At 46.6% G+C, this 16,218-nt stretch overlaps 1 protein-coding gene across 2 annotated transcripts in view; it reads left to right on the top strand.

Moving 5' to 3' along the window:
- Positions 1-16,218, top strand: part of ADGRG4 (adhesion G protein-coupled receptor G4) — a 1,350,632-nt gene that overhangs the window by 327,230 nt on the left and 1,007,184 nt on the right. For both annotated transcript variants that reach the window (XM_069212461.1, XM_069212460.1), the window contains exon 4: positions 3,227-3,715. In XM_069212461.1, the coding sequence (XP_069068562.1) occupies positions 3,227-3,715 (489 nt within the window). The remainder of the gene's footprint in view (positions 1-3,226; positions 3,716-16,218) is intronic.

The following is a 16,218-nucleotide window of genomic DNA, read 5'->3' as shown; positions in this document are numbered from 1 at the left end:
CTCATTAATCTTTCAGGCCGCAGCTGTAAACCATACTGACATCAGTGGGATATCCTAGACGAGAATGTGATGTTAGGCCCGCTCTGTAAATGGTTCAAATGACGAATCGACAAGTTTGTGCTATTATTGAATACGTTGCATAATATCTTGCACCATTATGTTATCATCTAGCTGAATGACATTTAGTGTCAGTGAGACCACACTATGCATTATGTTCAAATATCAGTGACTTTCGAATGTAATGTAATGTTATGATAAAATGCTAATAAACAGATTCATGAAAAAAGAATGAGAGCCACATGATGGTTTATGAGGACTGGCTGAGTTAATGTGAGGTCCATCCAAGGGCCCTAAAGATCCAGCGGACAATCTGTGGTGGCAAGCCTTGGGCCCTCTCAGCAGTTGGTACAAAGGGCATACAGGAGGGCTCTGACCCTCACAATAGGCTGCTAAACACAATGCTTTTTGCTGCTCATCTTATTTTCTCTTCCAGCTTCTGTTTTGTACCTGCTGTGAACCTAATGTACCTTCTGTGTGTCCTGAGGGAAATCTTGCACTGCAGCTGCTCGTTTGTTTGTTTTTGGCTGTTCTATCCATCTTCAATGTGTGAGTGAGGGAGCTTACACTGCCAATGAAGTCGGAGTGATATGTGGGCACATTTTGCATAGCTCCGAACACCCCTTAAAGTCTAGCTTACTATGCCAGCAGTATTCAAGATTCACTGTTAAGACATTTAGCAAGTCACATGGGGTCTCAGACAACATTGTTTACTCAAAAAGGCTCAGTATCAAAATGTTTTGAAGGCCAGATTGTACATAAATGCACGCCTTGTCTTTCTCTCTATTATGGGAATGAGTAATCGCTTATTTAATTTGTCATGCCATCTTCAGTGTCAACATAAGGTTATGGAATGCAAAGCTGCAACTGCCCGGCCCTAAACTTTCACGTCTCCATTGACCACACTTTTTCTGGCATTGCAGTGGTGTGACGAAACTTGAGGGGGCTGCCCTGCACAGTGAGTTCAGAGGGCCCCCTCTGAACTCACTTAGGAGCTTTCAGGCCAGGGTACTGTGCTGAGGAGGGCCCCTGAAGCTCAGGCCCCCCAGCACCACGGGGTGGGGGCCTTTTTTACGCAACTGTAGCACTGGAATGGGCTGCCCTGAACACTGCTACACGTATCCTTCAGCACAACACTTGAAACAGCGATGCTCCATTCATAAATACGATCACTCGAGGGAGCATTAGCAATGCTGCAATTTTCTAGCTCTGATTCTATTCTTATCTTGATGCCTTTTATAATTCAAAGCTGTTTATCACAGGGTTATTTGTCAGGAAGAGTTTGTCAGATATATTGTGAGATCTTTTTCATGCTCTTCCCAAACCACCTTTTAGAGCTAAGAGTGACTTTAAAAGCGGTTTAAGATATATAGCAAATGCACATAACAATAGACATTATGACCAGAAGCTATTGATGAACGGTTGCTATTGACTAGCACAGCTACAGCCTCAAGGTACCATAGCAGACTGTCAATGAGTTTATTCCCCTAATTCATCTTCCTAGCAGAGTACACTAACCTATTGGAGTTGCTATGTGCCTGCTACCTTGAGATAGCAGCATGATGCTGCTCTGCATTGGCTGTGTCCGACCCAGAAGTGATGTCAAAGCTGCAATGAGCGCCCCCTTGTGTACTGACACCAATTCTGCTCTTGACTCTTACCCCCTTAGAGACTGAGCACATTAACTGGTCATTGTGACAGAATCCTCCTATGCCATCAGATCGTCACCAAGCTGTCTGGCTAAAAGTGATCTATATTTAATGACATTGCCCACAACAACCTCTCTGGCACAATTGCATTTCATCCTGCAGCCTAGGTTCTGCTAGTCATACAATCCTAAATACAGCCAAGACTCCATGGGTCATTTTCCCATCATTCTTCCATCTAGACCCCCTACACTGGGTTTCTCAAACCTCCTGGCATTCTTACGAGTCCCACCCACTAGGAAGATGTAGGCAGCAAATGCCCCAATAGCCTAGTCACAGAAGGCTGTTAATGGACAGTTTACCTGCTACATTCCACGATATGGACCCAGAACACTTCAGCCCTTAGTTTCAGAAATTGTGTGCAGCTTCTTGACTGTTCATTTTCCTGCCTATACACGAGGCATTATTGAAATTATCCCCATAACTGCAAGAACTAGTTACATGGTTACTGAAGAATCCAGGGAGAGTTAGCATTTCAGCGGCCTTTTGGGACTCATTGTGGCTGTATAGTTAATGCGGCGTACCTATTGGTGTAGAGAAGCACTGAGTGATTTGCCTTCAGGCTCATCCCTAACCTAATGAAGTCCGCAAAGCACATCTAAATACTTTCACTGCCGGGTGATACAACTGTGCTGCCTGAAAACGCCTATACTTTCTAAAGTCCTGCCACAGGGTAGGAAGGAACTCTGGGAATAGTTCAGGGAAGGTCCAAACAGCCATGTCCTCTTTGGTAGCGAGAAATAGCCTCTGGCAACTCGGGCGAAGCGAAATTGACTGAGGGAACTCGCCCAGTGCACCGGGTGATCTTGCACCTTGCAGAGATGGTAAAAGTTCTCTTCCTGAAGCTTGTACTATCCCTTAAAAATCTACAAAACCTAGTCCGACTGCACTTGTGCTGTGGACTAATTTTGGCCCAGCCCCACTGAAAAGGCACATACTGACACCTGCTTATTTTTCTGACCTTTGGAAGCTGTGCTCATCCAAAAACATCAATGAAAGTAGAAGTGAGGAACACTCTGTGTCATTATATTTATTCTGCGAGCAAAAGGGAGAGAAATGACCTGTTTGTACCATAATTTCTGAACTGATTCAAAAGTCAAGAACGTTTTTTAATGAAGACACAGCTTTATACGCATAAAAGTTTGCATTGGCAGAGCTAATTGTGAATGAAATTGAGCATGTTGATAAAGGTCAAATTTCTAGACTCAAAGCAATTTGACAAAGTGTGATGGTTTCCAAATCAGATAAGAGAATGCTCATAACAATGTATGAGATAATTCGAGCATACACGAAAAAATGAATTTCTGCATACTGAGAAAGTGTGGTGTTTTCTATAAACCAGTGCCTTTTAAGAAAATGACATTCTCCATTACAAATGATATCGACGTGGAGCACATGTATGTTCATTCTGCCTTTGTTTTTTTCTATTTTACTTAAAGTGAATTTTCTTTTCCTTTCCACAGCTAATTATACAATCCAGAGCACATCTGGTCCCACCGCCACCACTGTTCTACAGACCACAGCTGGACATATATCTCCTTCTACACGTAGGACTACAGCGGACTTGTATACATCTCGACCAGTTGATACTACTGTGAATGCTGGAGAGCCTGGCACTTTTACAGCTGGTTTTCTGACGTCTACCAGTGGACTCATGCCCACAGCAACGACGCAGCCAGTTGTAGACACTAACACAACTTCCAAATTAACCTCAACTGCCCAACACACCGCAACACCAACACCGACTTTAGCAACACAGCCAAATGGTGCGACTGAACCATCATCACAAACAAATGTGCCATTTTCATCAGAAACTTCAACGAAAGAATCACAATTTACAACAAAAGATCCAAATACCATCCTAACAACACCATCAACACATGTTAAGGAAACTTCTCCTCCTAGTCAATCGAGCACGACACCAAACACTGTAGTGTTTACAACACTGGAAGGTAATCTGACATACGTTGTGTGGGTGACTGAGGATCGTATTGCTTACTCTGTACACCTAATCTGGATGAATAACACTTGTTGACATCGTTCTCAACAAAGAAAAGTAGACTGTATGTTGTGAAGTTGGGCGGAGCAATTTACTCAATCCTGGATAAGGGGTGCATTTCCCACAGTCTCACGTGACAGTTGAATACTTGTCTAGGCACATTATGGGGGTCATTCTGACCCTGGCGGTAGACTACTGCCAGGGCCAATGACCGCGGATGCACCGCCAACAGGCTGGCGGTGCATCCATGGGCATTCTGACCGCGGCGGTACAGCCGCGGTCAGAAACGGAAAACTGGCGGTGTCCCGCCGGTTTCCCGCTGCCCTGGGGAATCCTCCATGGCGGCGCTGCAGGCAGCGCCGCCATGGGGATTCCGACCCCCTTACCGCCAGCCTGGCGGTTTTGACCGCCAGAACCTGGCTGGCGGTAACGGGTGTTGCAGGGCCCCTGGGGGCCCCTGCAGTGCCCATGCCACTGGCTTGGGCACTGCAGGGGCCCCCTAACAGGGCCCCACCAAGATTTTCAGTGTCTGCCAAGCAGACACTGAAAATCGCAACAGGTGCAACTGCACCCGTCGCACCCCTTCCACTCCGCCGGCTCCATTCGGAGCCGGCATCCTCATGGAAGGGGGTTTCCCGCTGGGCTGGCGGGCGGCCTTCTGGCGGTCGCCTGCTAGCCCAGCGGGAAACTCAGAATAACCGCGGCGGTCTTTTGACCGCGCAGCGGTATTCTGCCGGTTCCCGCTTGGCGGACGGCTTCCGCCGCCCGCCAAGCTCAGAATGACCCCCTATATTTCAAGTGGTCTAAGTAAGTTATTGTTCAAGAAATTTCTGAACATTAATGTGTCTGTGGTCTCAAGGATAGGTGGAGAGCATTTCAAATCGTGGCCACTTTGCTTTGAAGGAACCCATCCTTTATTTTTAATGGTCTTCTAATTGGCTAATTGCATGCTGTACGAGAGAATCCTAGTTATGTTATAGGGTGGGGCAACATCTGAAGATACACTGTAGACCTGTTTTGATGACATATAATTGTGGTGGATACACTCATCGCACACTAATGTCCCATCTGCCTCTGCATTTGTTGCTTTGCTGTTTTATTTAACTTCTATGAAGAAAATCTTTTTTCTTATTCTCCAGCAAATGGAACAGTTGCGAACACAGCTGGTCCCACTGTCACGATAGTATTTCAATCAAATGAGACCACAGCTGTGCACAGAACTACTTCTACAAATGGGACTACATCAGAAGCATATGCATCTCAACATGTTGGCACCACAGCGAATGCTGGAAATACTAAAACACATGGCTCAGACTATATCCTTACAGCATCATCATCATCAACACTTGTTGAGGAACACCATCTTACTCAGACAACCGCACACTAAAGCCTACTGTGTCTACATTTGTTGTCCAACATAACTGTAGTGTTACTAAGAAAGGAGTAGACAGAAAATTAAAGTACTCACCACTTTGAACCAAATTTCTTAATGACGCCAAGCTATCAAAGGAACTAATTGTGACCCTCCTTTAGAAAAGCTTGCTTGTCTCTTCCATCCAAGCATCTATCCATTTATCCTTTCATCCTTCCCTCTATTCACTGATATCCATCATTTTACCTTTATGTTCTGTCATCCATTCAATCTTTCATCCATCATTGAGTCTGACACCATTTCTTTGTCCATCCATCTGCACATACATTTTCAAAATCATACATCCTTTCATCCACCTATCCATCCTTTTAATCACCCATCCACTCTTTCACTTATCTATCCTTTGACTACTTCTATCCACCATTTCACTCTATCCATCCTCCCTTTCACTCATCCATCCATCCACCATTTCACTCAGTCACCCAACCTTTTACTCATCCACCCACCCTTCTGTCATGCCATTCATCTACTCTTTTGTCCTTCCATTTACTCTTTTATTCATCCATCCATCCTTTTACTCACTCTTCAATCCACATTTCACTCACTCCCTCATCCATCTATCCTTCCACTCATCTATTGATTCTTTTGCTAAACATCCTTACATCCATCCATCCTTTTGCTCATCCATTCATCCAGTCTTTCAGTCCGTCCATCCATCCAGCCTTTCACTCCATCGATCCATCCATTACTTGATCCATCCATCCAATTTAGCCTTCCACTCATTCATCCTCCTTTCACTCATCCATCCTTTCTCCTATCATCATCCATCCTATCACTCATCCAATTTACCTTTTTACTCATCCATCCAGCTACCCTCTCTTTCACTCATCCAGCCTTACATCCATTCTTTCACTCATTCATCTATCATTTCACTTACTCACCCTCCCACACTTTCACGTTACTGATGAGCCTTTGTTTGCAGAACTGCAGACAGAAGAGGACCATCAAGAGCTCCACCCCTACTGTAGCTGCTAAAGCGGGGATGGAAGATGCCCCTGCCTACAAATAATACACATATATATATATATATATATGTTAGAAATGTGGTCTTTGGTTGACAGTCAGGTTACCCCCTGTTCAAGCAAGGACCCTCACTCTAGTCAGGGTAAAAGAGAATCACCCTCAGCTAACCCCTGCTTACCCCCTTGGTAGCTTGGCAGAGCAGTAGGCTTAACCTCAGAGTGCTAGGCGTAAAGTATTTGTACCAACACACACAGTAACTTCATGAAAACACTACAAAATGACACAACACTGGTTTAGAAAAATAGGAAATATTTATCTGAACAAAACAAGACCAAAACGACAAAAATCCGACACACACAAGTCAAGTTATGAATTTTTAAAGATTAAACTCAAAAATAGCGCTTAGAAACAAAAATGCTTCGATGAGATGTTAACACGGCGTCGTGACGGAGTCGTTCTCAACAAGCCGAAACCAGCAGCGCCGGACACGGAGTAGTGTAGACCCCCAAGTACAGTACGTTTGGTGAAGAGTGAAAACAAGCCGATGCTCGAAGTCGGGGATCGTGCGTCTGTGCGAAACGTTGAATCCGTGCACTTCGAGCGGCGTCGGTTACGACATAGTGCGGCGACTTCCACGGAGTCGCGGACTTCAGCGGGGCTGCAGCGGCGTCGGGCCTGCGAAGAGCGTCGCATTCCAGCGAAGGTCACGGCATCGGGTGCAGGCGGCGTCACCAGATTCAGCAGCGGCGTCGATCCGGAGTCGTCCGAAGTCGATTTCCTTGGATTTCCACCAGCTTTCCTTTCAAGGGCCCAGGGACTGGATAGGGCACCACTTGTCAGAGCAGGAGTCTCTCCAGAAACTCCAGGTGCTGGCAGAGAGAAGTCTTTGCTGTCCCTGAGACTTCAAACAACAGGAGGCAAGCTCTAAATCAAGCCCTTGGAGATTTCTTCACAAGATGGAAGGCACACTGTAGGAAAGTACCATCTTGCCTGGCATGTTACCCCCATTTTTCACTGTATATATGTTGTTTTAGTTGTATGTGTCACTGGGACCCTGGTAACCCAGGGCCCCAGTGCTCATAAGTGTGCCTGAATGTGTTACCTGTGTAGTGACTAACTGTCTCACTGAGGCTCTGCTAATCAGAACCTCAGTGGTTATGCTCTCTCATTTCTTTCCAAATTGTCACTGACAGGCTAGTGACCATTTTTACCAATTTACATTGGCTTACTGGAACACCCTTATAATTCCCTAGTATATGGTACTGAGGTACCCAGGGTATTGGGGTTCCAGGAGATCCCTATGGGCTGCAGCATTTCTTTTGCCACCCATAGGGAGCTCTGACAATTCTTACACAGGCCTGCCACTGCAGCCTGAGTGAAATAACGTCCACGTTATTTCACAGCCATTTTACACTGCACTTAAGTAACTTATAAGTCACCTATATGTCTAACCTTTACCTGGTAAAGGTTAGGTGCAAAGTTACTTAGTGTGAGGGCACCCTGGCACTAGCCAAGGTGCCCCCACATTGTTCAGAGCCAATTCACTGAACTTTGTGAGTACGGGGACACCATTACACGCGTGCACTACATATAGGTCACTACCTATATGTAGCTTCACCATGGTAACTCCGAATATGGCCATGTAACATGTCTATGATCATGGAATTGCCCCCTCTATGCCATCCTGGCATTGTTGGTACAATTCCATGATCCCAGTGGTCTGTAGCACAGACCCTGGTACTGCCAGACTGCCCTTCCTGGGGTTTCACTGCAGCTGCTGCTGCTGCCAACCCCTCAGACAGGCAGCTGCCCTCCTGGGGTCCAGCCAGGCCTGGCCCAGGATGGCAGAACAAAGAACTTCCTCTGAGAGAGGGTGTGACACCCTCTCCCTTTGGAAAATGGTGTGAAGGCAGGGGAGGAGTAGCCTCCCCCAGCCTCTGGAAATGCTTTGTTGGGCACAGATGTGCCCAATTCTGCATAAGCCAGTCTACACCGGTTCAGGGACCCCTTAGCCCCTGCTCTGGCGCGAAACTGGACAAAGGAAAGGGGAGTGACCACTCCCCTGACCTGCACCTCCCCTGGGAGGTGTCCAGAGCTCCTCCAGTGTGCTCCAGACCTCTGCCATCTTGGAAACAGAGGTGCTGCTGGCACACTGGACTGCTCTGAGTGGCCAGTGCCACCAGGTGACGTCAGAGACTCCTGCTGATAGGCTCCTTCAGGTGTTAGTAGCCTTTCCTCTCTCCTAGGTAGCCAAACCCTCTTTTCTGGCTATTTAGGGTCTCTGTCTCTGGGGAAACTTTAGATAACGAATGCATGAGCTCAGCCGAGTTCCTCTGCATCTCTCTCTTCACCTTCTGATAAGGAATCGACTGCTGACCGCGCTGGAAGCCTGCAAACCTGCAACATAGTAGCAAAGACGACTACTGCAACTCTGTAACGCTGATCCTGCCGCCTTCTCGACTGTTTTCCTGCTTGTGCATGCTGTGGGGGTAGCCTGCCTCCTCTCTGCACCAGAAGCTCCGAAGAAATCTCCTGTGGGTCGACGGAATCTTCCCCCTGCAACAGCAGGCACCAAAAAGCTGCATTACCGGTCCCTTGGGTCTCCTCTCAGCACGACGAGCGAGGTCCCTCGAATCCAGCGACGCTGTCCAAGTGACCCCCACAGTCCAGTGACTCTTCAGCCCAAGTTTGGTGGAGGTAAGTCCTTGCCTCACCTCGCTGGGCTGCATTGCTGGGAACCGCGACTTTGCAGCTACTCCGGCCCCTGTGCACTTCCGGCGGAAATCCTTTGTGCACATCCAAGCCTGGGTCCACGGCACTCTAACCTGCATTGCACGACTTTCTAAGTTGGTCTCCGGCGACGTGGGACTCCTTTGTGCAACTTCGGCGAGCACCGTTTCACACATCCTCGTAGTGCCTGTTTCTGGCACTTCTCCGGGTGCTACCTGCTTCAGTGAGGGCTCTTTGTCTTGCTCGACGTCTCCTCTCTCTTCAGGTCCAATTTGCGACCTCCTGGTCCCTCCTGGGCCCCAGCAGCGTCCAAAAACGCCAAACGCACGATTTGCGTGTAGCAAGGCTTGTTGGCATCCTTCCGGCGGGAAAACACTTCTGCACGACTCTCCAAGGCAAGAGGGATCCGTCCACCAAAGGGGAAGTCTCTAGCCCTTTTCGTTCCTGCAGAAACCTCAGCTTCTTCTGTCCAGTCGAAGCTTCTTTGCACCCGCAGCTGGCATTTCCTGGGCATCTGCCCATCTCCGACTTGCTTGTGACTTTTGGACTTGGTCCCCTTGTTCCACAGGTACCCTAGATTGGAAATCCACAGTTGTTGCATTGCTGGTTTGTGTCTTTCCTGCATTATTCCTCTAACACGACTCTTTTGTCCTTAGGGGAACTTTAGTGCACTTTGCACTCACTTTTCAGGGTCTTGGGGAGGGTTATTTTTCTAACTCTCACTATTTTCTAATAGTCCCAGCGACCCTCTACAAGGTCACATAGGTTTGGGGTCCATTCGTGGTTCGCATTCCACTTCTGGAGTATATGGTTTGTGTTGCCCCTATCCCTATGTTTCCCCATTGCATCCTATTGTAACTATACATTGTTTGCACTGTTTTCTAAGACTATACTGCATATTTTTTGCTATTGTGTATATATATCTTGTGTATATTTCCTATCCTCTCACTGAGGGTACACTCTAAGATACTTTGGCACATTGTCATAAAAATAAAGTACCTTTATTTTTAGTATAACTGTGTATTGTGTTTTCTTATGATATTGTGCATATGACACTAAGTGGTACTGTAGTAGCTTCACACGTCTCCTAGTTCAGCCTAAGCTGCTCTGCTAAGCTACCATTATCTATCAGCCTAAGCTGCTAGACACCCTATACACTAATAAGGGATAACTGGGCCTGGTGCAAGGTGCAAGTACCCCTTGGTACTCACTACAAGCCAGTCCAGCCTCCTACATTGGTGGTGCAGTGGTGGGATAAGTGCTTGAGACTACTTACCACTCTTGTCATTGTACTTTTCATAAGAGAAAATTATACAAAACAAGGTCAGTGTATATACACATAGCCAAAAAGTTTTGCATTTCCTCTTTTCACTCTTTTCTAAGTGCTGAAAAGTACTTCTAAAACTTTCAAAAAGTTCTTAAAAGTTTAAAAAGTTTTTTTCTGTCTTTCCAAAAAGTTCTGAAAACTTTTTTCTCTTTTTCTATCACTTTAAATCTCTCTAAAAAATGTCTGGCACAGGCAAAAATGTTGAACTGTCCAAACTTGCATATGATCACCTTAGCTGGAAAGGAGCAAGGAGTCTCTGCATAGAGAGAGGTTTGAGTGTAGGGAAGAATCCTTCCTTAGAACTGTTAATTAATATGCTTAGAGTACAGGATAAGGCCATAAGTGCCCAATCTGGTGAAAAAGTAGCTAATGGTTCTCAATCTGATCCAGGGACTCCCCCAGGAAAAGGTTCAGGAAAGAAACTTCTCAGCCTGCCCATTACTAGACAGTCTAGCATAGTTGGTACAGAGGTTGAATCACACCATACTGATGGTGTGCTCTCACATTATGCTGGTAGCCAAGCTGTTAGGGTGCCCTCTGTAAGGGACAGGTCTCCTTCTGTTCATTCCCATCATACCTCTGTATCTAGAAATGTCCCTCCCACCCACCCTGATGACAGATTGTTAGAAAGGGAGCTCAATAAATTGAGAGTGGAACAAACCAGACTGAAGCTCAAGAAGCAACAGCTGGATTTGGATAGACAGTCTTTAGAATTAGAGAAGGAAAGACAGAAGTTGGGTTTAGATACCCATGGTGGCAGCAGCAGTATTCCCCATAGTCATCCTGCAAAAGAGCATGATTCCAGGAATCTGCACAAGATAGTTCCCCCTTATAAGGAGGGGGATGACATTAACAAGTGGTTTGCTGCACTTGAGAGGGCCTGTGCTGTACAGGATGTCCCTCAAAAGCAGTGGGCTGCTATCCTATGGCTATCATTTAGTGGAAAAGGTAGGGATAGGCTCCTTACAGTGAAAGAAAATGATGCCAATAATTTCCAAGTTCTTAAGAATGCACTCCTGGATGGTTATGGCTTAACCACTGAACAGTACAGGATAAAGTTCAGAGAGACCAAAAAGGAGTCTTCACAAGACTGGGTTGATTTCATTGACCAGGCAGTGAAGGCCTTGGAGGGGTGGTTACATGGCAGTAAAGTTACTGATTATGACAGCCTGTATAACTTAATCCTGAGAGAGCATATTCTTAATAATTGTGTGTCTGATTTGTTGCACCAGTACTTGGTGGACTCTGATCTGACCTCTCCCCAAGAATTGGGAAAGAAGGCAGACAAATGGGTCAGAACAAGAGTGAACAGAAAAGTTCATACAGGGGGTGACAAAGATGGCAACAAAAAGAAGGATGGTAAGTCTTCTGACAAGGGTGGGGACAAATCTAAAAATGAGTCTTCATCAGGCCCACAAAAACACTCTGGTGGGGGTGGTGGGTCCAAATCCTCCTTTAATCAGAACAAGGAAAAGAAACCATGGTGCTATTTATGTAAAATAAAAGGCCATTGGACAACAGATCCCAGTTGTCCAAAGAAAGGCACCACAGCTCCTACCACTACAACCCCTACTGCTACACCTAGTGTCCCTACTAATAGCAGTGGTGGTGGGAGCAAACCTACTAATAGCCAATCCAAGGGAGTAGCTGGGCTCACTTTTGGTAATTTAGTTGGGGTTGGTCTGATTAGGGAGACCACAGAGGCTACTTTAGTCTCTGAAGGGGCTATTGATTTAGCCACTTTGGTTGCTTGCCCCCATAACTTGGAGAAGTACAAGCAACTAACCCTAATAAATGGTGTTGAGGTCCAGGCCTACAGGGACACAGGTGCCAGTGTCACAATGGTGATTGAGAAACTGGTGCACCCTGAACAACACATACTTGGACACCAGTACCAAGTAACCGATGCTCACAACATAACACAAAGCCACCCCATGGCTGTTGTAAATCTCAACTGGGGGGGGGGTAACTGGTCCAAAGAAAGTTGTGGTAGCTTCAGATTTACCTGTAGACTGTCTATTAGGGAATGATTTGGAGACATCAGCTTGGTCAGATGTGGAGTTGGAGGCCCATGCAGCAATGCTGGGCATCCCAGGGCATATTTTTGCTTTGAGAAGGGCTCAGGCCAAAAAGCAAAAAGGACAGGGAAGCTTGGATCCTGGAACAATGGACCAAGTGCTCCCTAAAGCTAGGGCTAGTAGAACCAGTTCCTACTATCCCTCCCTCTACAGTGGATTCTACTTCTGAGGAAGAAGAATTCCCTCCCTGTGCAGAACCTACACCAGAGGAGCTGGAAGCAGACACTGCTGAGCTTTTGGGTGAAGGGGGGCCTGCCAGGGAGGAGCTGAGTGTGGCACAGCAAACCTGTCCCACATTAGAGGGTCTCAGACAGCAAGCTGTCAAACAGGCTAATGGGGATGTCAATGACTCTCACAGAGTTTACTGGGAGGACAACCTCTTGTACACTGAGCATAGGGATCCTAAACCTGGAGCTGCCAGGAGATTAGTGATTCCTCAGGAGTACAGAAAGTTCCTCCTAACACTGGCACATGACATTCCCTTAGCTGGGCACCTGGGTCAAATGAAAACTTGGGACAGATTGGTACCATTGTTTCATTGGCCTAGGATGTCTGAGGACACAAAGGAATTTTGTAAGTCCTGTGAAACCTGTCAAGCCAGTGGCAAGACAGGTGGCACTCCAAAGGCACCCCTTATCCCACTGCCTGTGGTTGGGGTTCCCTTTGAAAGGGTAGGGGTTGACATAGTTGGCCCCCTTGACCCTCCTACTGCTTCAGGCAATAGGTTTATCTTAGTGGTAGTGGACCATGCCACAAGATATCCTGAAGCTATTCCTTTAAGGACCACTACAGCTCCTGCAGTGGCAAAGGCCCTCCTGGGAATATTTTCCAGGGTGGGCTTCCCAAAGGAAGTAGTATCAGACAGAGGAAGCAATTTCATGTCTGCATACTTAAAGGCCATGTGGAAGGAGTGTGGTGTAACTTACAAGTTCACAACACCCTATCATCCACAAACAAATGGACTGGTGGAGAGATTTAATAAAACTCTCAAAGGCATGATTATGGGTCTCCCTGAAAAACTCCGCAGGAGATGGGATATCCTTCTACCATGCCTCCTTTTTGCCTACAGGGAGGTACCCCAGAAAGGAGTGGGCTTCAGCCCCTTTGAACTTCTTTTTGGACACACTGTTAGGGGTCCACTCACACTTGTAAAGGAGGGTTGGGAACAACCTTTAAAAGCTCCTAAGCAGGATATTGTGGATTATGTACTTGGCCTCAGATCAAGGATGGCTGAGTACATGAAAAAGGCCAGTAAAAACCTTCAGGCCAGCCAAGAGCTCCAGAAGCAATGGCATGATCAGAAGGCTGTTTTGGTTCAGTACCAACCAGGGCAGAAAGTGTGGGTCTTGGAGCCTGTGGCCCCAAGAGCACTCCAAGATAAATGGAGTGGTCCCCACACAATTGTTGAAAAGAAGGGTGAAGTCACCTACTTGGTTGACTTAGGCACTGCCAGGAGTCCCCTTAGGGTGCTCCATGTCAACCGCCTGAAACCCTACTATGACAGGGCTGATCTCACCCTGCTCATGGCAACAGATGAGGGACAGGAAGAAGACAGTGATCCTCTACCTGATCTCTTCTCTTCCACAGATCAAGATGCTCTTGTGGAAGGTGTAGTTTTGGCTGATTGTCTTACTGCTGAGCAGAAAGACAATTGCATAAATCTCCTAGGACAATTTTCAGAACTCTTCTCTACTGTGCCAGGCACCACTTCTTGGTGTGAGCACACTATAGATACTGGAGACAGTTTACCTGTCAAAAGTAAGATCTATAGGCAGCCTGACCATGTCAGGGACTGCATAAAGCAAGAAGTTCAGAAAATGTTAGAACTAGGAGTGGTTGAGCACTCTGACAGTCCATGGGCTTCTCCTGTGGTACTGGTACCAAAACCCAATTCTAAAGATGGAAAGAAGGAAATGAGGTTTTGTGTAGACTATAGAGGTCTCAACTTGGTAACCAAAACTGATGCTCACCCTATACCCAGGGCAGATGAGCTCATAGATACACTGGCATCTGCCAAGTATCTAAGCACTTTTGATTTGACTGCAGGGTATTGGCAGATCAAATTGTCAGAAGATGCTAAACCTAAGACTGCATTTTCGACCATTGGAGGACATTACCAGTTTACTGTAATGCCTTTTGGTTTGAAAAATGCACCTGCCACTTTTCAGAGGTTGGTGAACACAGTCCTGCAAGAGCTGGAAGCTTTCAGTGCAGCATATTTGGACGATATAGCTGTCTTTAGCTCCAGCTGGGATGATCACCTGGTCCACCTATGGAAAGTTTTGGAGGCTCTGCAAAAGGCAGGCCTCACTATCAAGGCTTCAAAGTGCCAGATAGGGCAGGGTAAGGTGGTTTATCTGGGACACCTTGTTGGTGGGGAACAGATTGCACCACTTCAGGGGAAAATCCAAACTATAATTGATTGGGTTCCCCCTACCACTCAGACTCAGGTGAGAGCCTTCCTAGGCCTCACTGGGTATTACAGGAGGTTCATTAAGAACTATGGCTCCATTGCAGCCCCTCTTAATGACCTCACATCCAAGAAAATGCCTAAAAAGGTATTATGGACAGCAAACTGTCAGAAAGCTTTTGAGGAGCTGAAGCAGGCCATGTGCTCTGCACCTGTCCTGAAAAGCCCTTGTTACTCTAAAAAATTATATGTCCAGACTGATGCATCTGAATTAGGAGTAGGGGCAGTCCTATCACAACTTAATTCTGAGGGCCAGGATCAACCTGTTGCTTTTATTAGTAGGAGGTTGACCCCTAGAGAAAAGCGTTGGTCTGCCATTGAGAGGGAGGCCTTTGCTGTGGTCTGGGCTCTGAAGAAGTTGAGGCCATACCTGTTTGGCACTCACTTCATTGTTCAGACAGACCACAAACCTCTACTTTGGCTAAAACAAATGAAAGGTGAAAATCCTAAATTGTTGAGGTGGTCCATATCCCTACAGGGAATGGACTATACAGTGGAACATAGACCTGGGAGTAGCCACTCCAATGCAGATGGACTCTCCAGATATTTCCACTTAGACAATGAAGACTCATCAGGTAATGGCTAGTCTTATTGTCCTTCGTTTGGGGGGGGGTTGTGTAGGAAAGTACCATCTTGCCTGGCATGTTACCCCCATTTTTCACTGTATATATGTTGTTTTAGTTGTATGTGTCACTGGGACCCTGGTAACCCAGGGCCCCAGTGCTCATAAGTGTGCCTGAATGTGTTACCTGTGTAGTGACTAACTGTCTCACTGAGGCTCTGCTAATCAGAACCTCAGTGGTTATGCTCTCTCATTTCTTTCCAAATTGTCACTGACAGGCTAGTGACCATTTTTACCAATTTACATTGGCTTACTGGAACACCCTTATAATTCCCTAGTATATGGTACTGAGGTACCCAGGGTATTGGGGTTCCAGGAGATCCCTATGGGCTGCAGCATTTCTTTTGCCACCCATAGGGAGCTCTGACAATTCTTACACAGGCCTGCCACTGCAGCCTGAGTGAAATAACGTCCACGTTATTTCACAGCCATTTTACACTGCACTTAAGTAACTTATAAGTCACCTATATGTCTAACCTTTACCTGGTAAAGGTTAGGTGCAAAGTTACTTAGTGTGAGGACACCCTGGCACTAGCCAAGGTGCCCCCACATTGTTCAGAGCCAATTCACTGAACTTTGTGAGTACGGGGACACCATTACACGCGTGCACTACATATAGGTCACTACCTATATGTAGCTTCACCATGGTAACTCCGAATATGGCCATGTAACATGTCTATGATCATGGAATTGCCCCCTCTATGCCATCCTGGCATTGTTGGTACAATTCCATGATCCCAGTGGTCTGTAGCACAGACCCTGGTACTGCCAGACTGCCCTTCCTGGGGTTTCACTGCAGCTGCTGCTGCTGCCAACCCCTCAGACAGGCAGCTG

This window comes from Pleurodeles waltl, chromosome 2_1 (genome assembly GCF_031143425.1).
Source record: "Pleurodeles waltl isolate 20211129_DDA chromosome 2_1, aPleWal1.hap1.20221129, whole genome shotgun sequence".
NCBI classification, from domain to species: Eukaryota; Metazoa; Chordata; class Amphibia; order Caudata; family Salamandridae; genus Pleurodeles; species Pleurodeles waltl.
The sequence above is the reverse complement of the archived record's forward strand: the minus strand, read 5'-3'. Positions and strand labels throughout refer to the sequence as shown.